The 23,360-nt window shown below is 45.7% G+C and overlaps 1 protein-coding gene across 1 annotated transcript in view; it reads right to left on the reverse strand.

Moving 5' to 3' along the window:
• Window positions 1–23,360, reverse strand: part of OBSCN (obscurin, cytoskeletal calmodulin and titin-interacting RhoGEF) — a 319,253-nt gene that overhangs the window by 268,957 nt on the left and 26,936 nt on the right. Inside the window, exons 3-11 of the mRNA XM_069095842.1 lie at window positions 20,977–21,246; window positions 20,575–20,835; window positions 18,548–18,853; window positions 16,487–16,753; window positions 15,192–15,470; window positions 12,347–12,619; window positions 5,789–6,064; window positions 4,007–4,282; window positions 2,924–3,199 (exon numbers count right to left, since the gene is read on the reverse strand). Coding sequence (XP_068951943.1) covers window positions 2,924–3,199; window positions 4,007–4,282; window positions 5,789–6,064; window positions 12,347–12,619; window positions 15,192–15,470; window positions 16,487–16,753; window positions 18,548–18,853; window positions 20,575–20,835; window positions 20,977–21,246 — 2,484 coding nt within the window. The remainder of the gene's footprint in view (window positions 1–2,923; window positions 3,200–4,006; window positions 4,283–5,788; window positions 6,065–12,346; window positions 12,620–15,191; window positions 15,471–16,486; window positions 16,754–18,547; window positions 18,854–20,574; window positions 20,836–20,976; window positions 21,247–23,360) is intronic.

A 23,360-nucleotide genomic window follows, 5' to 3' on the forward strand; every position in this document is an offset into this window, starting at 1 on the left:
TTTGGATAACTCTAGTCCTCAGAAACTGGTCCTTTATGTCAAACTCTAATTTATCTCTTTGCGACTTCCATTCATTGTCTCTGGTTCTGTCCTCTGGGCCCAAACAGAACATGCCTATTTCTTCTCCCACTTCATGGTCAAAGACAATGATCTTATTCCTCCTGATTTTTCTCTTTCCCAAGCTAAATATCCACAATTCCTCCAGCCAGTCTTCATGTGGAATGAACTCAAGGCCATTCACCATCCTAGTTGTCTCCTATGGATTCCTTCTATTTTTATATTTCCTAAAATGTGATGCCTTGAACTGAATGCAATATTCTAGGGTGGGACATAGAAAAACTACCACCTCCTTATTTTTGAGAATTATTTTGTTCTTAACACAGCCCAAGATTGAGTTAGCTTTTTTGGGCTGCCCATGTGATACTGTTGGTTGACTCCTAATGAGATCTCAGTCCATCAAAATCCCTAGATCATTTTCCCCCCCAAACTTCTCTCCCCTCTCCATCCCCCATGCCTCCCCAAACTCCCATTTACATGACTAAATTACATCATACTAGATTTAGCCCATGATTCTAGTCTATCAGAATCTTTTTGGACCCTGACTTGGTCATCCTATGTGTTCACTATCTCTGCCAGATTTTATCTGAAAATTTGATAAGCATGCTATCAGTGCTCTTATCTAAGTCATAAATAAAAATATTAAACACTTCAGAGCCAAACACAGGTCACTGGCACACTCCACTGGATACCTCTTCCCCAAGAGATATTCAATCAATATTGGCTACTCTTGGGGTCTTGCCATTTAACCAGATTTGTCTCCATTTTTTGTACTAACAACTAACCCCCATCTCTCCATCTTTTACGCAGAATATCAAGAGATACTTTATCAAAAGCTTTGCCAAAATTCCCATTTTCCCTCATCTAGCCCTTCTCCAGTCCCTTTCCTATTTTCCACAATCTTTCAGATGTCATTAATGGCAGGTCATCAATCAAATCTGCCAGATGTTTCAGTACCAGAAAAAGTATTTCACCTGGTCCAGGTGATTTGAACTCGTTAGAGGCAGACACATGCTCTCTTTCTGTTTCTTTATTTACTTTATTTGCTTTTACTTATTTGATTATTTGTTTCTTTATTATCTCTCCATCAGCCACTTTTGCTCTGTCCTTTCCAGTTCAAAGGACAATCTACTTGGCAGAGAAAAGTGAAACAAAATAAAATTTGAGCTGCCCTGACTTCTATCTGTTGTCAGTTTTTACCCCTACCCCCAGAAGCCTCCTCTTTTCCACAGAGCAGCTAAAAACAACAACAAAACCCCCCAAATCCTTTATTTTGTCCTTAGTGTTCCTCATCAACTTTAATTCATTGTGAGCAAATACTATTCACCTCCAGAGAGACAAATGATGAACTCTGAGGGCAGACTGAAGCATATTTTTCCACTTTTTCTTGCTCCCCATCCCCAACACATGGGCTAATGTGGAAATATTTTGCATGACTTCATATAAGTAGCGGGTCTCATATTTCTTGCCTTCTCAATAGGTAGGGGAGAAAGTGGAGGGCGGTAGAGAATTAGGAACTGAAAGTTAAGATTGTAAATTTTTTATAAACCTTATCGTGAGCTTTAGCACACAGTTCTTAAAGTAATATTCTCTAGGTATCCTTTATTACAAGCCTTTGCCTCCATATTTCACATATGGGTTCTTATCACCTAAGGTGTTTGGAGAGCTTGCTGGGCGGCCACATTAGCTCCTTCAGTGTTTAGCATAGTGACTGGCACATAGTAGATGTTTACCAGATAAATATTTATTATATAAATATAAAATAAGTGCTTATTGGCTGACTGACGACTCCCCTTTTCTTCTTCATTTCAAGTATTTCTGTGTCTCCAGAGTTTTGCTCTTGAAGGCTTCTCATCTCTCCTGGGCTGACTTCTCCTACAGCATCTCAATCATGGGATACTTCCTCTAAACCCTTTGAAATCCGCTCTCCTAAAATCTGGAGTTCACATCACATTCTGTCCGGCTTTCCTTCCTGCTCTCTCATGGATTCTAAGAGGGAATGGTCACTTTCCCCAAGTTTCCCATCATTTCCACCTCACTCAGATCCAGAGTAGAGTTACCCCTTGAAAGGTAGTTCTTCTACCTTTGAAAGAAGAAATTTTCAATAAATAACAGCTCCTCTTCTTCTAGCAGACAGGGAGCTCCATTAGATATCTGGATAACTGAAGTATTCCATGATTTTTATAACATGTCTATAGGTGGGCTATAGCAGGGCTTCTTAAACTTTTTCCACACAAGCCCCCTTTCCACCCCTTTTCATGTTTTTAGCAGCATTTGTTGGCGTTGCATGGCCCGAGGGCATGTGCAGTGCAAAGTGCACATGCTTTGTGTTCAGAATCAAGGCTACAGTCAGTTGTGCAATGAAATAGGGGCAACTGCTGCTAGAAATACCTCAGATTAATTACACATCTGATTTTTAACTAATTTTTGGTTGCCGCATGTTGAGAAACCTTTTACTGTTGCCAAATTTTTCATGACTCCAGCCCATAGTTTAAGAAGCACTGGTCTGTAGCACACTCTGATAACAATAGTATTCCTGCTTCTGTCATCATAGATATTTAGATATAGATATTCATACCAATATCTCTCTAGCATACCTTCCCTTCTTTGATTCCTAGATTTCATCACATGGAATAAACAGGGTGTTTCAAAAGTCTTTGTGCAGTTGATAAACTAAAGAAACATGATAGGCAAAAAATGGCTACTGATGACATACATTAAGATACACAGCATATTCTAAAAGTCTTAGTGTAGAACTGTATACACACACACACACACACACACACACACACACACACACACACACACATTCTCACACCTGAATCAGAACACATTATTCCAGTCCCTCTCCCCGAGGGTGGCTGACCTTTGACATCCAGATGGAAGGTGACCTTCTGGCCCCCGGCCTCACAGGTGTACTCCCCAGCATCTGCCTTCCCTGCCTGCTGCACTACCAGCTGCCGGCCCTTGCCCTTGGCCTCCACGTGTACCTTCTGGCTAGGGCTCAGCTTCTTCCCATCCTTGTACCAGGTCACCTCTGTTTGGGCCTGGGCCATCTCACAGCTCAGGGTGGCGCTGCTACCGGCCACAGCCTCCACCTTGTTCTGTGTCTGCTGCTCCTTGGCAAACACCGCCACAGATTCTGGGAAAGGGATGAACTGTAATTCAATCCACAAGAATAAACACATACTAGACACCTACTATGGGCAGGAAAGGATGCCAGGTCCTGGTTAAACATAGTGATACAGGACTACATATTGTTTCAGTTCCTTCCTCATGGAAAGTTTCAAATGACTTCTTTTTTCATTGCTGCAGGAACACATCTGATTTTATAATGGGAGGCAATAAGAAAATTGGCTCCACTCCCATAGAATGAATCCACTTTGCTCGAATAAATTTATTCCATAAGGCAAAGACTCTCTAAACTATCTTCCTGGTTTCTTTTACGTGAAAGGGTAGAGAGGCTCCTGGTTATGTTAATAATGGGTTAAATGGGGGCAGCTAGGTGGTGCAGTGAATAGAGCACAGGCCCTGGATTTAGAAGGACCTGAATTCAAATCTGGCCCCAGACACTTAACACTTACTAGCTGTGTGACCTTGCCTTCCCCCTCTTAAAAAGACCAAAAATATGGGTTAAATGCCTGACTTGGGAAGGGCAAGAGAAGTACCCAGGATGAAAATATAGTTAAATGGGGAAGTGGAAACAATGCTGAGCTTTAAGTCAGGAACAGCCAGAGTTCAAATCCTGCTTCTGATATGTACTGGCTTTGTGGCCTTGGACAAGTCACTTACCTTTTCTAAGATTCAGTTTCCTCATCTATAAAATGAGGGTGTTGGACCTGGCAGAGGCTATGAGCAGCCCCAAAGTTTCCAGGTTATCTATCTCCCACTGTTGCCATCACCAACACGAGCCCTATGAGACACCCTCCCACTCCAAAAGGCCACTTACCTTTGATGCTGAGGTGGAAGGTGACCTTCTGGCCGCTGGCCTCACAGGTGTACTCCCCAGCATCGGCCTTCCCCACCTGTTTCACCACCAGCTGCCGGCTCTGACCCTTGGCCTCCACATGCACCTTCTGGCTGGGGCTCAGCTTCTTCCCATCCTTGTACCATGTAACATCTGTCTGGTACTGAGACACCTCACAGCTCAGGGTAGCACTTTCCCCAGACACCACCTGCACCCTGTTCTGTGTCTGCTGCTCCTTGGCAAATACTGATGAGGGTTCTAGGGTAGGGGGTTGGGAAGGAAAAGAGGTAACGTTACTAAATGGCCTGAGACCAGGTCAAGTTCAGACTTCTGCCTGTGCCCCTGCCCCCTACATCACTCATGTCTTATGACCTTTTCCAATAAGATCCAGCAGATTGCCCCAGCCCCTTCTGCTCCCAAACCCTGCTCAAGGGTGGGAAAGGGGGAAATAGAGAAGCGTGGGCCTCCCAGTTCTTCTCCCTATAACATCATCCACTTTTTAGAACTCATAGGCTCTTCCTTATATCCTTAGGTCTGCACATGCAGGAAACATTTCATTCCATACATCCTGATTTCAATAATTGGTAAGAATCATGGAGATAGACAGAGACTTGGTGTAAATAGACCTAAGAAGGGATCTTAACACATAGAATTGTCAGAGATGAAAGAAATCTTAGATCCCAGAACATAAAATGCCAAGCCAGAAAGAAACTTCGTGACCAATGTCCTCATTCTGTAGATGAGGAAACAAATTCAGAGAGGGGAAAGAAACAAGTGACTTGTGGTCAGAGGCAGAGGTTTGAGTGACTTTAAATAGTTGTGCATGAACAAAGGGTCTAACAGGACCCCTGGCATAGTGAGTCTCCCACTGCAATGGAATCCCCTTGCTTTACCCTCTCTCCCCCAATTCAGAGTGGGGTTTCCTTGAGGGCTGGAAAGGAAGCAGCTTCTCCTAAAGTTGTAGGCTTTATGAGATGCCAGGGACAGGAAAGACATTAGACACTGCAGAGGAAGCTAACGTCCAGCCTACCCCACCACTGCTCCTATCTATTCACATGCTTATCTGTCCATTGCCTGCTTGATTACTCTTAGGAAGAGCTGGTTTCTCTGCTTTCAGCCCCAGTACTGATTTGACCCAGGGGGCAACAGACTAAGAAAGCAAGAACTGGTGGAGAAGAGGTTTAGATTTTAGTAGGACACCTGCCCAAAATGAAGCCTATCTAGACTTTTTCATTAGAATGTAAGCATCTTGAGGGCAGGAATTATTTTTGTTTTTTTCCATTGTATCCTCAGAACCTGGCACATAGTGAGGGGAGAGTAACAGAGTTGGGACCTGTGATTAATAATAATCACCATTATAACAGCAATAAAGTTTATAAAGTACTCTATCTATATTAACTCTTTTGATGTTTGATTTTATTTTTTGATATGGAGACTTTCTCAAATGAGGAAACTGCAGTATAGTCCAGGGCCTTCTCTGTGCCTTACAGTCTTCAGAGATCTGACAGAGTCCCGAGGGCTTAGGCAATTTGGCCGGGATCACACAGCCAGCATGCATCAGAGGTGAGATTCAAACTTAGATCATCCTGGCTTCAAGGCTAGTTCTCTATTGGATCACACCACCTCTAGTTCATAGTAAAGGCTTGATCAATGCTTATTGATTAAGTGATTGATCCTTTCCCAGAAGGGAAGGAAGAGTAGTGGACTGGACCCTTGGCCCACCACCTCCCTTGACCTCTAAGGACCTTTTCTGTCTCCTCTTACCTTGGACTCGGACGTGGAAAGTGACGTGGTCATCCTCAGCATGGCAGCTGTAAGTGCCCTGGTCACTGTGGGTCATCCGGTGAAGGATGAGGGTCCGCCGAGTGCCCTGGGTGTGGATCTCTGTCCTCTGGTCCTTCTTCACCTCTTTCTGCTCCTTTTTCCATACCACAGTCCCACCAGCCTCAGATACCTCACAGGCCAACTCCAGTTTCCCCCCAGGGCTGACAATGACCTCAGGAGGTGATGCTGGTTTGTTGATAAATTTCACTGCTTTATCTGTGGCGGGAAAGGAAAGAGGTGTCAAAGAAGAGGAACCCCTCAGTGCTAGAGATGGCCAGACTACCACTCCCAGTCACTGGGTGGAGCTATTAAGCTCCAGTAGCTGAGACAGCTAGGTGGCACAGTGGATAGAGTGCTAGGTCTGGAGTCAGGAAGACTCATCTTCCCAAGTTCAAATCTGGCCTCAGACACATACTAGTTGTGTGACCCTGGACAAGTCACTTCACCTTGTTTGCCTCAGTTTATGTTATATTGTTATTATATTGTTATCCCATGTCATTATATTACATAATATTGTACTATATTATGTTATGTCATCTTGTATCATGTTATGTTATATTATATTGTATTGTATTGTATCATGTCATATTGAATCATATTATATTAGTCATGTCATGTCATATCATGGCATATATCACGCTTGCTGGCCACTCAGACACCCAAGTCCTTTTCATTTGAACTACTTTCTAGTCATATTTCCATCACTTTGTACCGGTATAAGTGAGCTTCTGGGGGAAGAACTTCACACTGATCCCAGCCGCTTTTCATTTTATCAGATTCAGGTCACCAATCCAGCCCGCTGAGCTCTTTCAGAATTCTGATTCTGCCATTCGCTCTGTTCCCTTCCCAGTCTACCTTGTATCAAACCATCCTTACTTGTATACATGTCACATCCCTACCTCCCCTTGGACCACAAGCTCCAGCAGGTCAGGGATTACTTGATTTTTCATATCTGTATGACTGTGTGACCTGCTGCTCACCCAACACGTCTCACAATGGTCTTCACATAAAAGTTTATTCTGTGTCAAATTGAACTGAACAGAAATTAAGTCAAATTTAATTGAAGACACCTTGACAACAGCCCTTCTCCTGAGCCAGGCAGGGTAAAAGAATGGAGTCTTCTTTTAAATGGATCATCCCTGTGTCACCATCACCCTCCCAGGCTTCTCTGGCCAGAAGGAACCTCTAATGTCACCTGGCTCATCCTCTTGCCTCTATATCAATAAGAACATATTTAATTGATCAGCACATTCTGATTGAGGGTGAGGGAGCTGATGGTCTATTTCAACTGCAGTGAAAGCTCTCTGACAGTCTTCCTTGGTCACCTCTGGCTCTCCTTAAAAATCTCTTCTGCCAGGAAGTCCTTTCTCAAGTCCAACTTCAGTCCTTTATCTATCTTTATCCTAAACCCTTTTCCCTCTTGTTGAGTCTCCCATGGAGACTGAAAACAGCTGTTCTCCACTTGCCTTAAAATAACAGTCCTGCCAGGTTCTTCCTATTTCAATCCTACCCTCCCAACCTTCCAATCCACCCCCAAGCCTGGCTCCAAGGTGACAGGTCAGTCAGCTGATAGCATCAGGTTTCTAATGGTTTCTCTTTTCTGATTCCCTCTAGGGCCTTCTCAGCTGTCCTGGGAAAAAAACTTTTGGTGACACAAAGTAACAGGTGGGATGGACCAAAAAGCAAAGTTGACCATAGAGAAGGTGGGTGAGCTGGAAGCTGGAGGCTTGGGGCTGGAGGGCCAAGGAATTAGGAACCAGGGGCCCTGAGGGCAACTCTGGGGGGCTGAAAGATCTGTCAGTGTTGCCTTCAGTGGGGGGAAATGCTGTCCCATGTTTATAAGCCCTTTCTATGTGTTTAGATATTCTGTTCAAGTTTTATATTTGGTTTGGTTTCTATATGATTCTCTCTCTTTTTTAAATTTAAATGTATTTGCTTTTAGTTTACAACATTCAGTCCCATAATCCCTTGAGTTCCAAATTTTCTCCCCTTCTCTTCCTCCTCCCTCCCTCTTCCCCCCATGGTGGCATGTAATCAAATATAGGATCTACAAATACCTCCACATTGAACATTAGTCAAGTTGTAAAGACGGATTATAACCAATGGGGTGAATGGTGAGAAAAACAAAACAAAACACAATACAAAAGAGAGAGAGCAAGTAGTTTGCTTCAATGTGCATTTGGACTCTGTAGTTCTTTCTCTGGATGTGAATATCCCTTTCTGATGGGGCGCTTGGGTGCCTGTGCTTGAACCCCAGTTTGTAAAATCACATCCAGTTCCAAAATCACATTTCTCCCTAGCCTCAAAACACTGTCTCCAGTGAATAGAGCATCGGCCCTGGAGTCAGGAGGACCTGAGTTCAAATCTGACCTCAGACACTTAACACAAAAATTAGCGGTGTGACCTTGGGCAAGTCACTTAACCCCAACTGCCCTCCAAAAAGCAAAACAAAAAACAACAAAAACCCACTGTCTCTCTAGCTCAAAGGCAGCATGCCCTAGCAAAATACTTATCTCTCTTCCTGTTACAGTGGCCAGCTGCACCTATAGAATTTAGTAGTTTGACCCAACTATGTACTGGCTGAATGAAGCAGCTGTGTACTGGGTCATATCTATCATATATATCTTAGACTCAGTCACATGTATATTCCCTAGCTCATTAGCTTGGGACATATACATATATACTCCCAACATCCATCTTGTCAAACACGACATGGATGGGGGGCAGCTTGTGTAATGGGACTGTAAATTTTTAAGATCTTCCCTGCCCCTAGGCTAAAGTGCACCAGAAGCCTGGGGAGAGAGGCTTGTTTTTCAGTAGATACTTCTTGATTGGCCAGTGGGTCCAGAAGGTTGTTACATTCTCTGAGCCAGGAGAAGGCTATATAAGCCCTGATGTGTAGCTTTGTTTTGGGACTCACTTTGAGAAGTGTTCTGTGATTTGATCTGGATTCTGGGAAGCCGTTGTTGAGAGGCCCCCCTCGGCTTTGAAAAACCCAGATGTTGAAACCCAGATGTTGATTGGGTATGGATGTAATGGTTGGACAGTTTGGAAACTGTCTACTTGATCTGTTTCTCCGTCTTGATAATTCTGTATATTCTGAAGTTTGGGATGCTGACCTTTTTCCCCTGAACTAGGTAATGATACATATTTGACTGATTAAAGCAAGCTTGTTAACCCATTTTGAGTTGCTTTCCTTTATCAAAGCAGATCCAAGAACCTGTGGTGGCAGCCACCCTGGGAATGCTGGGGTGCTTGCTGCTATAGCTTGGTCAGCCCTGACCGCTAGCTGACTTAGTGACATTTCAAACCTAAAACCACACCTCCATGTAGCCTCCCCCTGCCCCTTGGGCTATTTCCTGGTGAATTCTGGGCAATAAGCCTGGGCAGTAGATATTAAAAGTGCATGTTCCTTTAAGAACTGGTTACTCCTTAACTCCTCCCTAATCCTGCCCTAACTCACCTAATTAGCATATTTGGCACAGCTTCTACTTATAGATTATCCTATAAAAACTTTAACTGTATGTACTCCTCTAAGTTTTCAGGTTCCCTTATAACTCTTGCCCGATGTGTAGCGTAACAATAATTCTTTGCCACCTTGACTCAGAGAATGCTTGAGTCTGTGAATTCATTCCAGACTGTTTTCCAGGGACTCTGGTTATTGAGGTTCCTGGATTCTCTAGACTCCTTGATGCCCCCACCCCTTGTCATTTCCACCATGAGTCTTTTGGAGTTGTCTTCTAACCTTGTATTGCTGAGGGGAGTCCAGTCCATCAAAGTTAGTCGTCACACATACGATATGCCTGTAATTGTACCAAGTTCTCCTGGTTCTGCTCTCCTTACTCAGCATCAGTTTATGTAAGTCTCCAAGTTATTATGAAGTCCATCTGTTCCTCATTTCTTACAGCACAACAGTATTCCATTACATTCATATACCACAACTTGTTTAGCCATTCCCCAATTGATGGGCATCCCCTTGATTTCTAATTCTTTGCCACCACAAATAGAGCTACTTATAAATATTTTTGTATGTGATTCTTTTTTCTAAAAAGAAGTTTTGGATCAAAGTTCAGACTTTTAAAACTCTCCAAATTCTGGGGGTGGCTATGTGTCGCAGTGAATAGAGCACTGGCCATGGAGTCAGGAGGACCTGAGTTCAAATCTGACCTCAGACACTTGACACACTTACTAGCCATATGACTTTGGGCAAGTCACTTAACCCCAATTGCCCTCCAAAAAGAAAAAAAAAAGGTCTCCAAATTCTGTGTGGAAGACAGGTTTCTCCTTGTTAAAGGAGCCCATTGTATTGACATTAATCATGAAACACCATAGATAGCAACTATCTGGAAAATGGGAAGCTTTCTCCTTCCTTTAAGTGAGTAAAATTACTGCCTCCTTCCTGATTGGGAAGAATATCACCTGGCAGAGAATCTTGTCTGATAGAAAGCTAACACAGAAGATTACACAGAAATTACAAGAGCTATCCCAAGGCTAGCTTATTAATTAGCTGTATAAATAACAATAGCAAAAATCTATATAGAGTTTTAAGCACTTCACAAATATTATTTCATATGACCCTGGGAGGCATTATCCCCATTGTAGAGATGAGGAAAACTGAGGTAGGCAGAGGTGAAGTGTCTGAGGGTGGATTTTAAGTTGGATCTTCCTAACTCCCTGCACTCTCACCACTGAACTATCTAACTGCCTCTGAATTCTTGTGGCTGTCATCTGCAATTCTTGTGGAATGACAACAGGTCTATTTGCCCAACTAAGTTGCTATGTTACAGCAGCTAAGGAAAAACAATTGGGAAGCATTCTAACTCTAAATCCCAGTATAGTCAGCATTTTGATTGAGGTAGAAAGAAACATTTTACTGAAACCTGGAAGAACAGGGAAGGGGAGGAGAATCGGTAAAATTAAGTTGTTCTGTTTAAAGAACAGTGAAAAAAATCACTGAATTATGCCTTTATCAATGTGAGTTTAATTTCTTTAAATCTTGCTCTATGGGAATGTTTATTTAAATTATATTTTCTGTACTGTTATTAGACTTTGCTATTTTTAACTTATGAGGGTGGTGATTAGGGGAACCTCTGATATGCCCCATTCTTCTTGATGAGAGGTTTCAGGATGGATATCTTTGTCAGAAAGAGGGAGCCCATACTGGAGCTAGATATGAGGCTCTGATTTCCTTCCTGCCAGAATGCTTTGGCAAAGAATCTTTTTTTTTTTTTGAGGGGGAAGGCAAGGCAATTGGGGTTAAGTGACTTGCCCAAGGTCACACAGCTAGTTACATGTCAAATGTCTGAGGCCACATTTGAACTCAGGTCCTCCTGACTTTAGGGCCACTGCACCACCAACTGGTCCCCTGAAGAATCTTAAAAGTAAAGGACTCAAAAAAGAAGCTAATGCTGTTTTTACAATTCAGTTGAAAGTCCATCCTCAAGCTTCTTACTGGCCAATTCTTCAACAGAAACATGACAATGAAGGGACTTCAAGGGACCAGTCAGGAGTTGCAGTTTTATTACAACCAGGCTTATGTCCTTCAACAAAGAGGCAGAGAGACCACAAATCCAGTTCCATGGGAGGCACCTTTTTCTGATAAAGGTCCACACTCTAACCTCCTCAAGAAGAATGGGGCATGTAACTGATCAGAGGTTGCCCTCATCAACAACTTGTTATAACAAAATAGCAGTCTACTGATCAGGGGCTCCCCAGGTTAACCTCCACCCACGTTAATAAGGAGGAAGCTTTTTTATTCTTATCTTAAAAACATAATTGATCAGAAAAGCATGCTAAGTCTCTCTTGCTCTCTCTCTTTGCATTAACTATGGTGTGATTACACCTGGTAGGATGACAATTTCACAACTGAGTCACTGTTGGTCACATAATAGCAGGATACCCAAGTGGTGGCAAAAGTGTATCCGAGATAAAATAGTCTTGACTGCTGAGTTTATACAATTAAGTGATTGTGCAAACCCCATGATCCCCAACATATCCAAGTCAGTGTGTCTATCCCACATTTTGAGACCCCCTAGGATAAGGGCAGGCTCTTTGCCATACCTATTCTAGCACCACATACATTTACAAGATTTAAAAAGACTTCTTTTTAATGGTAATGCTTTTAATAGCAATGGTAATGCTAATGGTGGTGGTGATGGTAGTTATGGTGGTGGTGATGGTAGTTGCGGTGGTGGTGGTGGTGGTGATGCTGATGGTGTAGAATGGGGTCCACTAAAGGACAGAAATCTATCAACAAGAACTTGTAGAAAGGGAAGAGGAAAGGAGGGGAGAAGAAGAGTAAGAGAAATAGAGGAAAGCACTGGCAGAAAATTGGAGAGAAAGAGAAGGGTTAAGAATAGAGAAAGGAAGGGAAACGAAGACCAAAGACAACAGGACTCTAAGCTATGAGACAACTCCTAATGCACTATTATAATAACCACTTGCCATACTCAGGGCCCTATCTCCCACCCAGATCCCTCTCAATTTCCTGCCACTCACCAGACACCTTGAGCTTGAATTCCAGTGAGTCTTCACCAACTCTGCAGGCATACGTGCCTTCATCCTGCCTAGTGACCATGCCCAGCACCAGCCGGTGCTTTGTTCCCTTGTCTTCTTGGGAGAGCCGCTGGGAACGACCGAGTTCAGTGCCATCCTTATACCAACGCACCATCACATGGGCCTCTGATGTCTCACACTCAAACTGGGCCTGGCCCCCCAACACAGCTTCCACATATCCTCCTGCCACATCTTTGTGTAGGAAATGGACAAGATCTGAAACCACATGATCAACAAGGTAAATGTCCTGAGAAATTAAAATTAGATAAATATTGGGGTGGGGTGCTGAGGAGCACAGGCAGGAGGAGCAATGAGGTTGTCATGAATGAAATACCACTAGTCACCATAGATGATGGCCTCACTGATTTTCTCATTTATCTGTATTGCCCCAGAATCTTGCTTTCAAGTGTTTATCAGTATTAGAAGTCCAACCTCTCACCCAATGCAGGAATCTCCTGTCCTTCAATACCTGCAGTAACAGAGAGCTCAGTACCTTATAAGGGAGCAACTTAAAAAGTTTTTTCACTATATTGAGTTGGAAATTTGCCTTTATACCTTATTCCCATTGCTCCTAGTTCTGTTCTGTGGGACCAAGCAGAAAAACCTAACCTCTCTTTCTAAGATAAACCCTCCAACTGCTTGAAGACACCAATCATGTCCCACTGAAGTTTTTTTTTTTTTCCAGGCTAAACATCCCTTTCTTCTTTAACCAAACCTGAGATGATATGGCTTCCGATCCCTTTGCTACTCTGGCTGCTCTTCTCTGGACATGTTCGGCTCTGTCAATGTCCTTCTGAAAGTGTGGCTCCCAGCTCTGAATGCTTCAGGTGTGGTCGGACCCTTCCCTGCTCTGGACATGATGCTTCTCTCATGATAGCCTAAGATCTCAAGATGACAGTCAACAAAAATCCCAGTTCTCTTCTTCTTATTATTAATTAATATTATCCATATGCTCATTTAAACTTGCTTTGCAACTATTCATCTAAATAAAATGTCATAATGTGCCTTTTCAGTTACTTTTTCTTGTGTAAGCATATTAAGGCCCCTCAACAAAAACACTGAGAAAGAAATATTGTCCAGTCTAAAGTCCATTCCAGATTTACCTAGGCAAAGGAAACTTTACCAGTACTTAATCAAACTTCTTGGAAATACTTATTGTTCAGTTGTGTCCAACTCTTCTTAGAAATAATGCACTCCACTAAATCCTCTACCCACCCCATCCCAACTCCCTGCCCCCATTAAGCTTTAACCACTTTCTTTCAGAAATCTCTGCAAAAGATTGAAACCAAGTAGAGTTCCAGAAAATGGATTAAGGGGGTAACCAGATTTAGATCAGGAAATACTTTAGTCTAGGTCATTGTCTGCCTTCACCCATTGACCTGAATGAATAGTTTAGATACAGGGGTGGGGAAGCTTTGGCCTCCAGGCCACAAGTGGCCCTCTAGGTCCTCAAGGGCCACGTGTGGCCTCAAGGACGCAGGTTTCCCACCCTTGGACTTCAGAAGATAATTTTCTAGGAAGCCTGGACATTTTAAAAGACTATTCTGTTTGATGAAGCAAATTGTTTACTGAGTTCTCCAAAAATCTGAATTATTGTTTTTTTGGTGAGGCAATTGCAATTAAATGACTTGTCCAGGGTCACACAGCTAGTAGGTGTCAAGTGTGGGGTCTGAGATTGGATTTGAACTCAGGTCCTCTTAGGCTGGTGCTCTATCCACTGTGCCACCTAACTGCCCCAAATTCTAAATTATTGCTCAAACTCAACTGTAGAACTTTCTTCTTAAAGAGTCCTAAAGGGGCAGCTAGGTGGTGCAGTGAATAGAGCTCTGGCCCTGGAGTCAGGAGGACCTGAGTTCAAATATGACCTCAGATGGTTGACATATTATTAGCTGTGTGACCTTGGGCAAGTCACTTAACCCCAATTGCCCCCTCCAAAAATCTTTTTTTAAAAAGAATGTTATAAAATACCACTTCAAAATAATCTGTATGCAAGGGATGCCTGAGGACAGGAGACTTTAGTTTGAACATTTCTCTCTCTAAGTGGAAATTATTTTTAGTTAATAAAATTGCTTCTGATAAGGCTTGTGCCCCAAATACAGGCTGCAGTGTTTTTTCTTGGACCCTAATAAATCTCTGGGAAGCTAGGAGGTGCAGTGCTTGGGCCTGAAGTCAGAAAGACCTAAGTTCATATCTGGCCTCAGACATTTACTATCCAACTGGCCCTGGGCAAAGTCACCTAAAAAAAACAACCAACCTCTGCTTGCCTCAGTTTCCTCATTTGTAAAAATGAAGCTAACAATAGCACCTACCTCCCGAGCTTGTGGTGAGGATCAAATGGGATAATAATTGTAAATGCTTGACATAATAAATGTTAGCTACTATTATTATAAAGTCCTCCCCATAAAAGCCTTATGAGACAGGTAGACAGGATTATTGACCCCACTTTACAGAGGAGGAAACTGAGTTTCTGAGAGGATGAGTGACTTGCCTTAGACCTCTACCTGACCCAGCTGCTAAAAGTCTCCCAGCTGGGATTCGAGCCCGAAGCCCCTGACTCCAGGTCCGGAGCTGTATCTGTCACGCCACAACCACCCCACAAGGTGGTTTAGAGGCTTAGAAAAGGAGCTTTGCTGCAGATGGGAGGGTTGGCTCGGGGCAGGCTCAGGACAAAGGGTACCGGGGAGAGTCCCTATCTCAGAGGTCACTCTCGTGTCTGGGAGGCCCTTCTGGCGTGGGGGAAGCCGTCCCCATGCCCCTCTCCCTCCCAGCCCCGCGCGCGCGCGCGCACCTTGTACAGAGAGCTGGTAGGCGATGCGGTCGCCGGGGCTGAGGCACTCATAGAGCCCCGCGTCATCCCTGGCCACATCGCGCACCCGCAGCACCCGCCGCTGCTCCGAGGCCAGGAGCTCATACTTGGGCCCGCTGGGCAGGGCCCGGCCATCCTTCAGCCACGTCACAGCCGCAGCCTGGTCTGAGAGCTCGGCCAAGAGCTGCGCCTCCTCGTGCAGGCGGGCCGAGATCTTCTGCACGGCGGCCGCGGACTTGTTGGTGATGCGCACAGGGGCAGCTTGGAGAGCCACCAGGGTCAGGGAGAGAGGGAGAGAGACAAAAGAGGGGCAGAGTTAGGAGGGAGAGTGGGAGGAGGGTCAGGCAAGAAGGGAGAGGGGGAGGGGAGGGAAGGGGAAAGGGAGGGAGGAAAGAAGGGAGAAAGGAGGGAAGGAGGAAGGGAGGAAGAAAAGAAGGAGGGGAGGGAGGAAGGAAGGAAGAGCGAGCAGGGAGGAAGGAAAGGAGGAAGCAGAGGAAGGAAGGGAGGAAGTAAAGGAGGGAAGGAGGGAGGGAGGGAGAGAGTAAACAGGGATGAAGGAAGGGAAGGAAGAAGGAGAGAAGGGAAGGAGGAAGAGGAGGAGGGCAGAAAGGAAGGATTTGAGACAAACCGTTATCTGGCTATAAGTCCCTCATTTTGTACTTGTGGAGTCAGCTTTTTGAGCCAAAGTGTAAGACACTTCTCCCAGTGAAATTTAGTCTATTAGATTTGACCTAAAGTTAGTTTTTGGTCATCTGCACATTTGATGTAAATCTATATATATGATGTACACCTATATATGAGATATTTTTTACCCTTTCTTCTCCCTCATATCTCAAATCCAATCTTGTCAACTTTATCTCAATGTCTTTCATATACATCTAGTGATAATTCACATTTATATAGTGTTTTCAGATTAATAAAATGCTTTCTTCAAAATGGTTCTGTGGAGTAAAGTACTTTTACTACCATTTTACAGGTGAGAAAACAGCCTCAGAGCTTTTAAGTGACTTGCCCAAGGTCACACTCTTGGTAAATCAGGAGAATGAGGTTTAAAACCAGGAACCTCTGATTCCAAATCCAGGGCCTTTCCACTACAACATTTTATATGTCCTCGGTCATCCATAGCAGTATTCTGCACACAGTAGGCACTCATATATTTTTGAATGAATGGATTTAAGCCCTGGTGGGGGCTCAGAAGGGACCTACAACCCTTAGGTAGAGGATCTCCCTGAAGCCACACATGTGTCCCTGTGTTGGGAAGGTGGTTGGAGGCCTACCTTTGACCTCCATCCGGATACTGCTCTCTATGCCATTGGCCACAAATTTGAGCTGGGCACCATCCAGGTTGGCAGGGACCGGGCTGATGGTCAGGGAGTGTTGGGTACCTTTGCAGCGAATCACATATATGTCACTGACTGGCAGGGCCCGCCCATCCAAGAACCACTCTCCAGAGGAAGCCACTGTGAGGTCCACAGTGAAAGTCACTTCACCACCAGCTACTGCCTCCACAGCTCGCAGGGGTGTCTTCACAGCCAGTTGGGGTTCTGCAGGGAAATGAGAACAACCATAGGTCAGTCCTAGAGTGGAGGCCAGACCTGGGGTCCTGTGGACAAAAGGGCAACAAGGGGAAAGCAAAAAACCAGTGGTCCTCTGTGAATGGGTAAGACTTGCCCCACACCCATCCCTGCTCTCCCCACCCAATCTCAGCTAATTTATGTCCTTCCACAACCTTCAAAACCTGGATCCAAGCTACCACTACCTCCCAAAGGGTCCGTGGATAGAATTCAGGGGGTCTGAGAACTTGGATGGGGAAAAAAAATACATCTGTACTTAATTACTAACCCCTAACTCGGAATTGATCATTTTCTTCCATTATGAATATAAGCAATAAAACAGGGTTCTGAGAAAGCATCCACAAGGTTCATCAGACTGTCAAAGGGGTCCAGGACACAAAAAAGCTAAGAATCTGAGATCTAAAGCATGCCAAGCTCTGTAATAAACCCAGGAAGGCTAAAGTCACCCTCCAGGTGGTCTCCCAGGGCAGGAAGGGCCCAAGATCCTCCCTGCTCTCCATCACAAACAGAGCTCCTCTCATAGAAAGAACATCAGAGAGTTGCCCTGAACAACTCAGAGAATCCTATTATTGCAAAGAAGGGAGGGGTCCCTGGGGCCATCCAAAGAGCTAGACTACCTTCTACAACACTCCTGACAAGGGGCCCTACAGCATTTGTTTGAAGACCTACAATGATGAGGAACTCACTACTTCCTGAGGAGGCTGATTCCACTTTTAAACAGTTCCAATGGTTAACAAGTTTTCCTTTTGTACAAAATAATGATTGTTAGCATTCATTTAGTGACTTCCATGCACAAGGCATTGTGCTAACTGCTTTACACATATTATCTTATTTAATCCTTACAACAAAGCTGGGAAACATGTACCCCCATTTTATAGCTGGAGAAACTGAGGCAAACAGAGGCTAAGTGACTTGCCCAGGGTCACACGGCTAGCAGGTTTCAGAAGCTGAATACTCCGGACTCTGGATCCAATTTTTCAATACAACAGACTTTCAAATATTTGCAGATAGCAATCACATGCCCTCCTAATTCCTCTCTTCTCCACACCTTTCTGAAGCCCAGTTCTGTCCTCCAGCCTATATCATGTCTCAAAGAAAGAAGTGCCCCAAAGAACCTTGTGCCAGAAGAAATGCATCCTGAGACTAGGCCCTCCAGTCCCCTTTTACAGACCCAAGGGGAACCAGTGACCAAGTTTTGGGAAACTCCTTCTCTATCCCTTTTGGAGTATCTAGGCACAGTCTCCGTTCCTTGTCAGCCAGACTCTGGCTTTCCTGATGGAGAAGGCTACTCCTTGTCCTCTTACCTCACCTCATAGAGGGGGTAGGATTGCCTGTGCCCAGAGTACTTGGCATATTTCCAGGATACCAAGGGAGTGAGTGGGAAGAATTTGTGGGGCCTGGAGGCACCTAGTATGATGTCACTGGGAGCAGGGAGAAGCAGAAGCCAAGAAAGGAACAAAAACATCCTGATAATCAGAACTCCCATTTCTAAGCCTCCTTAAGGCTTACAAGGCATGTTCACTGTGACAATCCTGAAAGGCAGGCAGGCTAGGGATGATTATACCCATTTTACAGAGGAAGAAACTGCACCTGACAGTCATGAAGTGACTTGCCCAGGGTCACAGAGGCACTCTGAAAAGACCAGGTCTTTTGAGGTCTTTTGACCTGGTTCAATGCTCTTTCTGGTCTCCCCTGCTCTGTCCTAGGCCTCCCCTCCCCTTCCCTCAATGGCCCCATTCACAATGGGCCACCACACTCCCTTACCCAGGTGGATGGTCCCTGGAAACTCGAGGTAGGGGCCCTGGCCAAAGCTGTTGACAGCCGCCACTCGGAACTGATAGTCTCCTGCCTCAAGCAGGCTGTCCACAGTCACCTCGAGCGTGGAAATTCTCTCCGTCTCATGGCACCGAGCCCACCTCTGGCTGCCCAGCCTCCTCTTCTCCACCAGATAGCCGTCGATGGCAATGGGTCGGTCTAGCAATGGCGGGGACCACCCAAGAGTCACAGAGCTGTCCGTTTTGGCCTTTACCATAGGTTCAGACGGGGCTTGTGGAGGAGGCTTCCTGGAGACTGAAGGGGGGAGCACCCACACACAAACACATAGGGAAGAAAGGGGAGAGTGTAAAGGGTAGTCACTTCTAGGAAGCCCCCAGCCCACCACCCGCCACACCCAGCTCCAGAGAAAAGATAAGGGGGCCCTTCTTACAGCTTGGGAATTCCCATGGGATGTTTCTGTGATGGAATGGAAAGAAGTTAGGAATCCAAGAGTCTCAGGGCTGGATGTCCAACCACCAACCACTAGGTCCAAATCACCGCTGAGCAAGAGTCTTCCCTAAAGCTTCCCCAAAGGGCCTTCAGTTTGTGCTTGAATACCTCCATGGATAGAGAACTCACTACCTCCTAAGACAGCCAATCCATTCCCCTGCTGGACTGATCTTACAATTAGAAAGTTCTTCTCTCTATGATGTCCACTCACTGGCCCTAGTTCTATCCTCCAGGACCACACAGAATGAATCTACTTCCTCTTCTATATGACAAACCTTCCTATGACAGGCTTTCCTCCTTTTTAAAAATTTTTAATTTTTTTATTTCTTGGAGGGGAGAAGGCAGGGCAATTGGGGTTAAGTGACTTGCCCAAGGTCATATGGCTAGTAAGTGTTAAGTGTCTGAGGCTGGATTTGAACTCAGGTCCTCCTGACTCCACAACTGGCTATTCACTGCACCACCTAGCCACCTCCCAGGCTTTCCTCCTTTAAACAGACAAAGAAGACTGAGGCGTAGCAAAGAGCCCAAGGTTATGATCTGCAGAACTGAGATTATAACCCAGGTATTCTTACAACTACATTTGTCCCTTTTCCACTAAACTGAGCTATCCCCCTACCCTCATGCTGCCCTACTGAGCAGTCCCCAATGTTTTAGTGTGAATACGTTCCATGATATACTCCTTCCCAAAGGGAACATGGAACCAAAGCCAGAATGGTGGCATCGGGGACCATGAAAAGCCTGTATACAGATCTAGAGAGGCAATAAATATAGTATAGTAGGAATAACCCAGTGTTTGTCATCAGGAGAACTAGGCTTAAATCCCAGATTTGACCCTCACTAGCTTTGTGTCTCTGACTAAGTAATTTTCTGAGCTCATTTCCATATCTATAGAATGAGGCACACAGCCCAGGAGACTGTGTCCTTCACAGGAGTGTTGGGAGTTTTACCTCTTTGTAATAGGGGTTGTTAGGGTGAGAGTTGGAGGCCCCCCATCACACCAGGCAGGTGGCCAGGTCAGGTTGTCAGTGTGTGGGACTGATCATTTCTGTCCCAGGAAAGAGAAGGAAAGCTAAATGGTGTTAGCTTTAGGATCATAGGACCTGGGATCAGATGGAGAGGGTCACAGATAAGGAAACGGAGGCATGAGGAAGGTGGGATTTGAACCTGAGTCCTCTGCTCCAAAGCCAGTGTTCTTCCAATGTGTCACTCAGCCATCAAGTCCAAACCCCTCACTTTTCAGATGAGGAAACAAGCCGAGAGTCACTCACCCTGGGTCTCCCAGTGAGTAGCAGAGCCCGGATTCTGTTTGAACCCAGTATTCCAAACCCAGAACTCTTTCTACCATAGCAGGCTTCTAGGATCAGTGTCCAGAAAAATCTAGCACTCCAGATGATCCCCAAGAACAAAGCCCAAATGCAAAGTTGTTCGTTTGAGCCCCAGGACCCGTTCTAGTTCAGAAATGCCTGGATTCACTCTCTCTCTCTGCCTCTCCCCCACCTCTCTAAGGTCCCAGCTCCAGGCCTCACCGGACACAATGAACTGGGTTGAAGTCCTGCACTCGCCAGCTAGGAAGGCAATCTCCCCAGCATCCTCCTGGCAGCACTGTTTAATGGTCAGTGTGTAGCAAGTGCCCATAGAGGTGATGGTCACACGGTCCCCAGCCTTGACCTCCTGCTGGTTCCTCAGCCAGCAGATGGGCTCAGCTGGGTTTGCCAGCTCCACACAGAAGAGGGCCATGTCCCCAGTCAGTACCATGGTCTTCCTCGGGAGCTTCTTGGTGATGTTGCCTGGAGAGAGCAAACAGGGACAGGGGGAGAGGGCAGAGCAGTATAAGCATGCTGCCCACTCTCTCCAAGGCCCCAACACCCACTGAGCACGAGGAGCCCCCAGCGCGGCCTCAAGCCCTGCCCCAGCCTGTGTGCACCTGCCTTGGACAGACAGCTCAGCAATGGTCCTGCTGCCCTCCTTCATCTCACAGATGTAGACGGCGTCATCATCTGTGGTGACGTTCTGCACCGTCAGCCGGCGCCAGGTGCCTTCTTCCTCGATATTGTACTTGTTGCTTTGACGCAGCCTGGTCTCCTCCTTATACCAGGAGGCCTCGGTGGCAGGCAGGGGCACCTCGCACTGGAATGTGGCGGCCTCCTTCTCCCGGACCTCCAGGTCCTGCAGCTTCTTCTTGAAGGGTACAGTGGGCTCTGGCAGGGGCATAGGGGTAGGAGGAGAGAAAGAGTAGAACAAGTAGTTAAGAGACAGACCCCGAGACTAAGACATGCAGAGGAGAAGCAGGGGCAAGGGAGATACCCAGAAACTGACAGATTTTGGAGAAATGAGGGGAGGAGACACAGAAAATGAGGGGCAGGGAAGTGACACCCAGAAACTGAAAGATGGAGAAGGGATGAGGGAAATATGTTCAGGAGGGGTGTGGTAGAGGTTGGGGGAGGCAGTAAGGTCAGACTGGAAGGGAAGAAGACAGGCAATTGAGAGAAATCACCAAGAGATGGAAGGAAGGAAGGAAGGAAGGAAGGAAGGAAGGAAAGAAGGAAGGAAAGAAGGAAGGAAGGATGAATTTATTAAGGCCCTACTATGTGCCAGGCACTGTGCTAAATGCTTTACAAACATCTCATTTTATTCTCATAACAACCCTGGAAGGTAGGCACTATATATATTATCCCCATTTTTCAGCTGAGACAGGAGAAAAGATAAGGACCATGCTGTATGAGACCTTCCCCACTCTGGTCCTCAGTTTCCTGCTCTGTAAAACAAAACGGTTGGACTAGATGACTTCTCTGAGTCCTTCCAGCTCTAATTGTCTGGGGTTCTCTGTCTCTGTCTCTGTCTCTCTGTCTCTGTCTCTGTCTCTCTCTGTCTCTGTCTCTGTCTCTCTCTGTCTCTCTGCCTCTCTCTCTCTCTTGTGGCTTTGTGAATCATTAGTGCTAAACTCAGCTGATGATGGTATTTGGGGAGTTACTATATTCAAACAGACTCATCCACAGTGTTAGGAATCTGACACATACAGAATGAAAAATGGGAGAAGTGCCTAGTGACTGAAGCAGGGAGGGGAGGCCCTAGGGGGATGGACAGTGTGAGAAATGCCTGGAACCTCCAAAAGGATGGGGGGGTCCCCAGTGGGGGGGTGGAGAAGAGGAGAGAAGAGACTCTCGAGGCTCTAGAGTAAGACTGAAAGCGGTGGCAGGTTTGAGGGGGACACAGATGGATGGTGAGAGACTTCCTAAGCCTGAGAGGAAGGGAGATAAGGGGGAAAGAGAAATCTGAGTAAGGCAGATGGGTGAGGGAGGCAGAGAAACACGAGGAGAAATGCCCTGAACAGAAGACACAGGAAAGATCTTCACATACAGAGTGAGATCCAGGAAAGCTATGTTGGAGACACTCAGACACTGAAAGGGAAGGTGAATGGCTGGGAAGTGGAGAAGGGACAGAGGGAGAGGCGGATGCTGAGAGAAGGTCTCAGATCCTGAGAGACTGGAGGAAGCATAGAGGGAGGGAGGGAAGGGATGAGAAGAGAGATGCCCAAAGACAGGAAGAGATAAGGGAGAGACCCACATGGTGAGAGATAGAGTAAAGATAAACTGAACATTGGACATAGGGCAAGAGAGATGCCTAAAGAGACCAGGGAGAAATAGGAAACAGCCACACAGAATGAGAAACAGGGGAGATAAGAGGTTGGGAAAAGATGCCCAGAGACTGAGGGGAGCTGGGTGGAAAGAGACATGTCCAGAGCCTGAGAGGCAAGGGATAAGGGATAAAGGAGACATAGACACCCACAAACTGAAAGAAAAGAAAGATATGAGGGGGAGAGGTTTCCAGAGACTGAAAGGGTGGGGAGATAGGGAGAGGAAGAAAGAAAAGGGGAGAGATGTGGTTGGAGAACTGGTCTGAGCTTAAGAGACAATAAAGGGAAAGATACCCAGAGATTAAAAAAGACAGATGAGATGGGGGAGAGGGAAAGAGTTAGGAAAGAGGAGGGGTTGGTGAGAGAGAGAGCCTCAGTAGGGGATACTGGAGAGAGACAGACAATGCCTGAACAAGAGAGAAAAGATGCCCCCAGAGACTGAGAAAAGACAGATAAAGACACAAGCCAACAGGGCAGCCTGGGGGCGTTGGACTTGAGAAGCATGAACAAGCAGGGCACATGGTCTGGAACCACTACTGCTAGTCAAGGCCCATAGCCCTGCCTCCCGAGGGAACATCCTTCCTCCCTCGACCACCCTGGCCCACAGAGACCTTCCCTCTCCTAATCTCCCATAGGACTTGCTGTCCATGGCCCACACTCTGGCTTTTGTGCTGGCAT

The sequence above is a fragment of the Petaurus breviceps genome, unplaced genomic scaffold (assembly GCF_028583685.1).
Source record: "Petaurus breviceps papuanus isolate PSGF00001 unplaced genomic scaffold, PetGlider_PUasm1.0 227, whole genome shotgun sequence".
Taxonomy (NCBI): domain Eukaryota; kingdom Metazoa; phylum Chordata; class Mammalia; order Diprotodontia; family Petauridae; genus Petaurus; species Petaurus breviceps.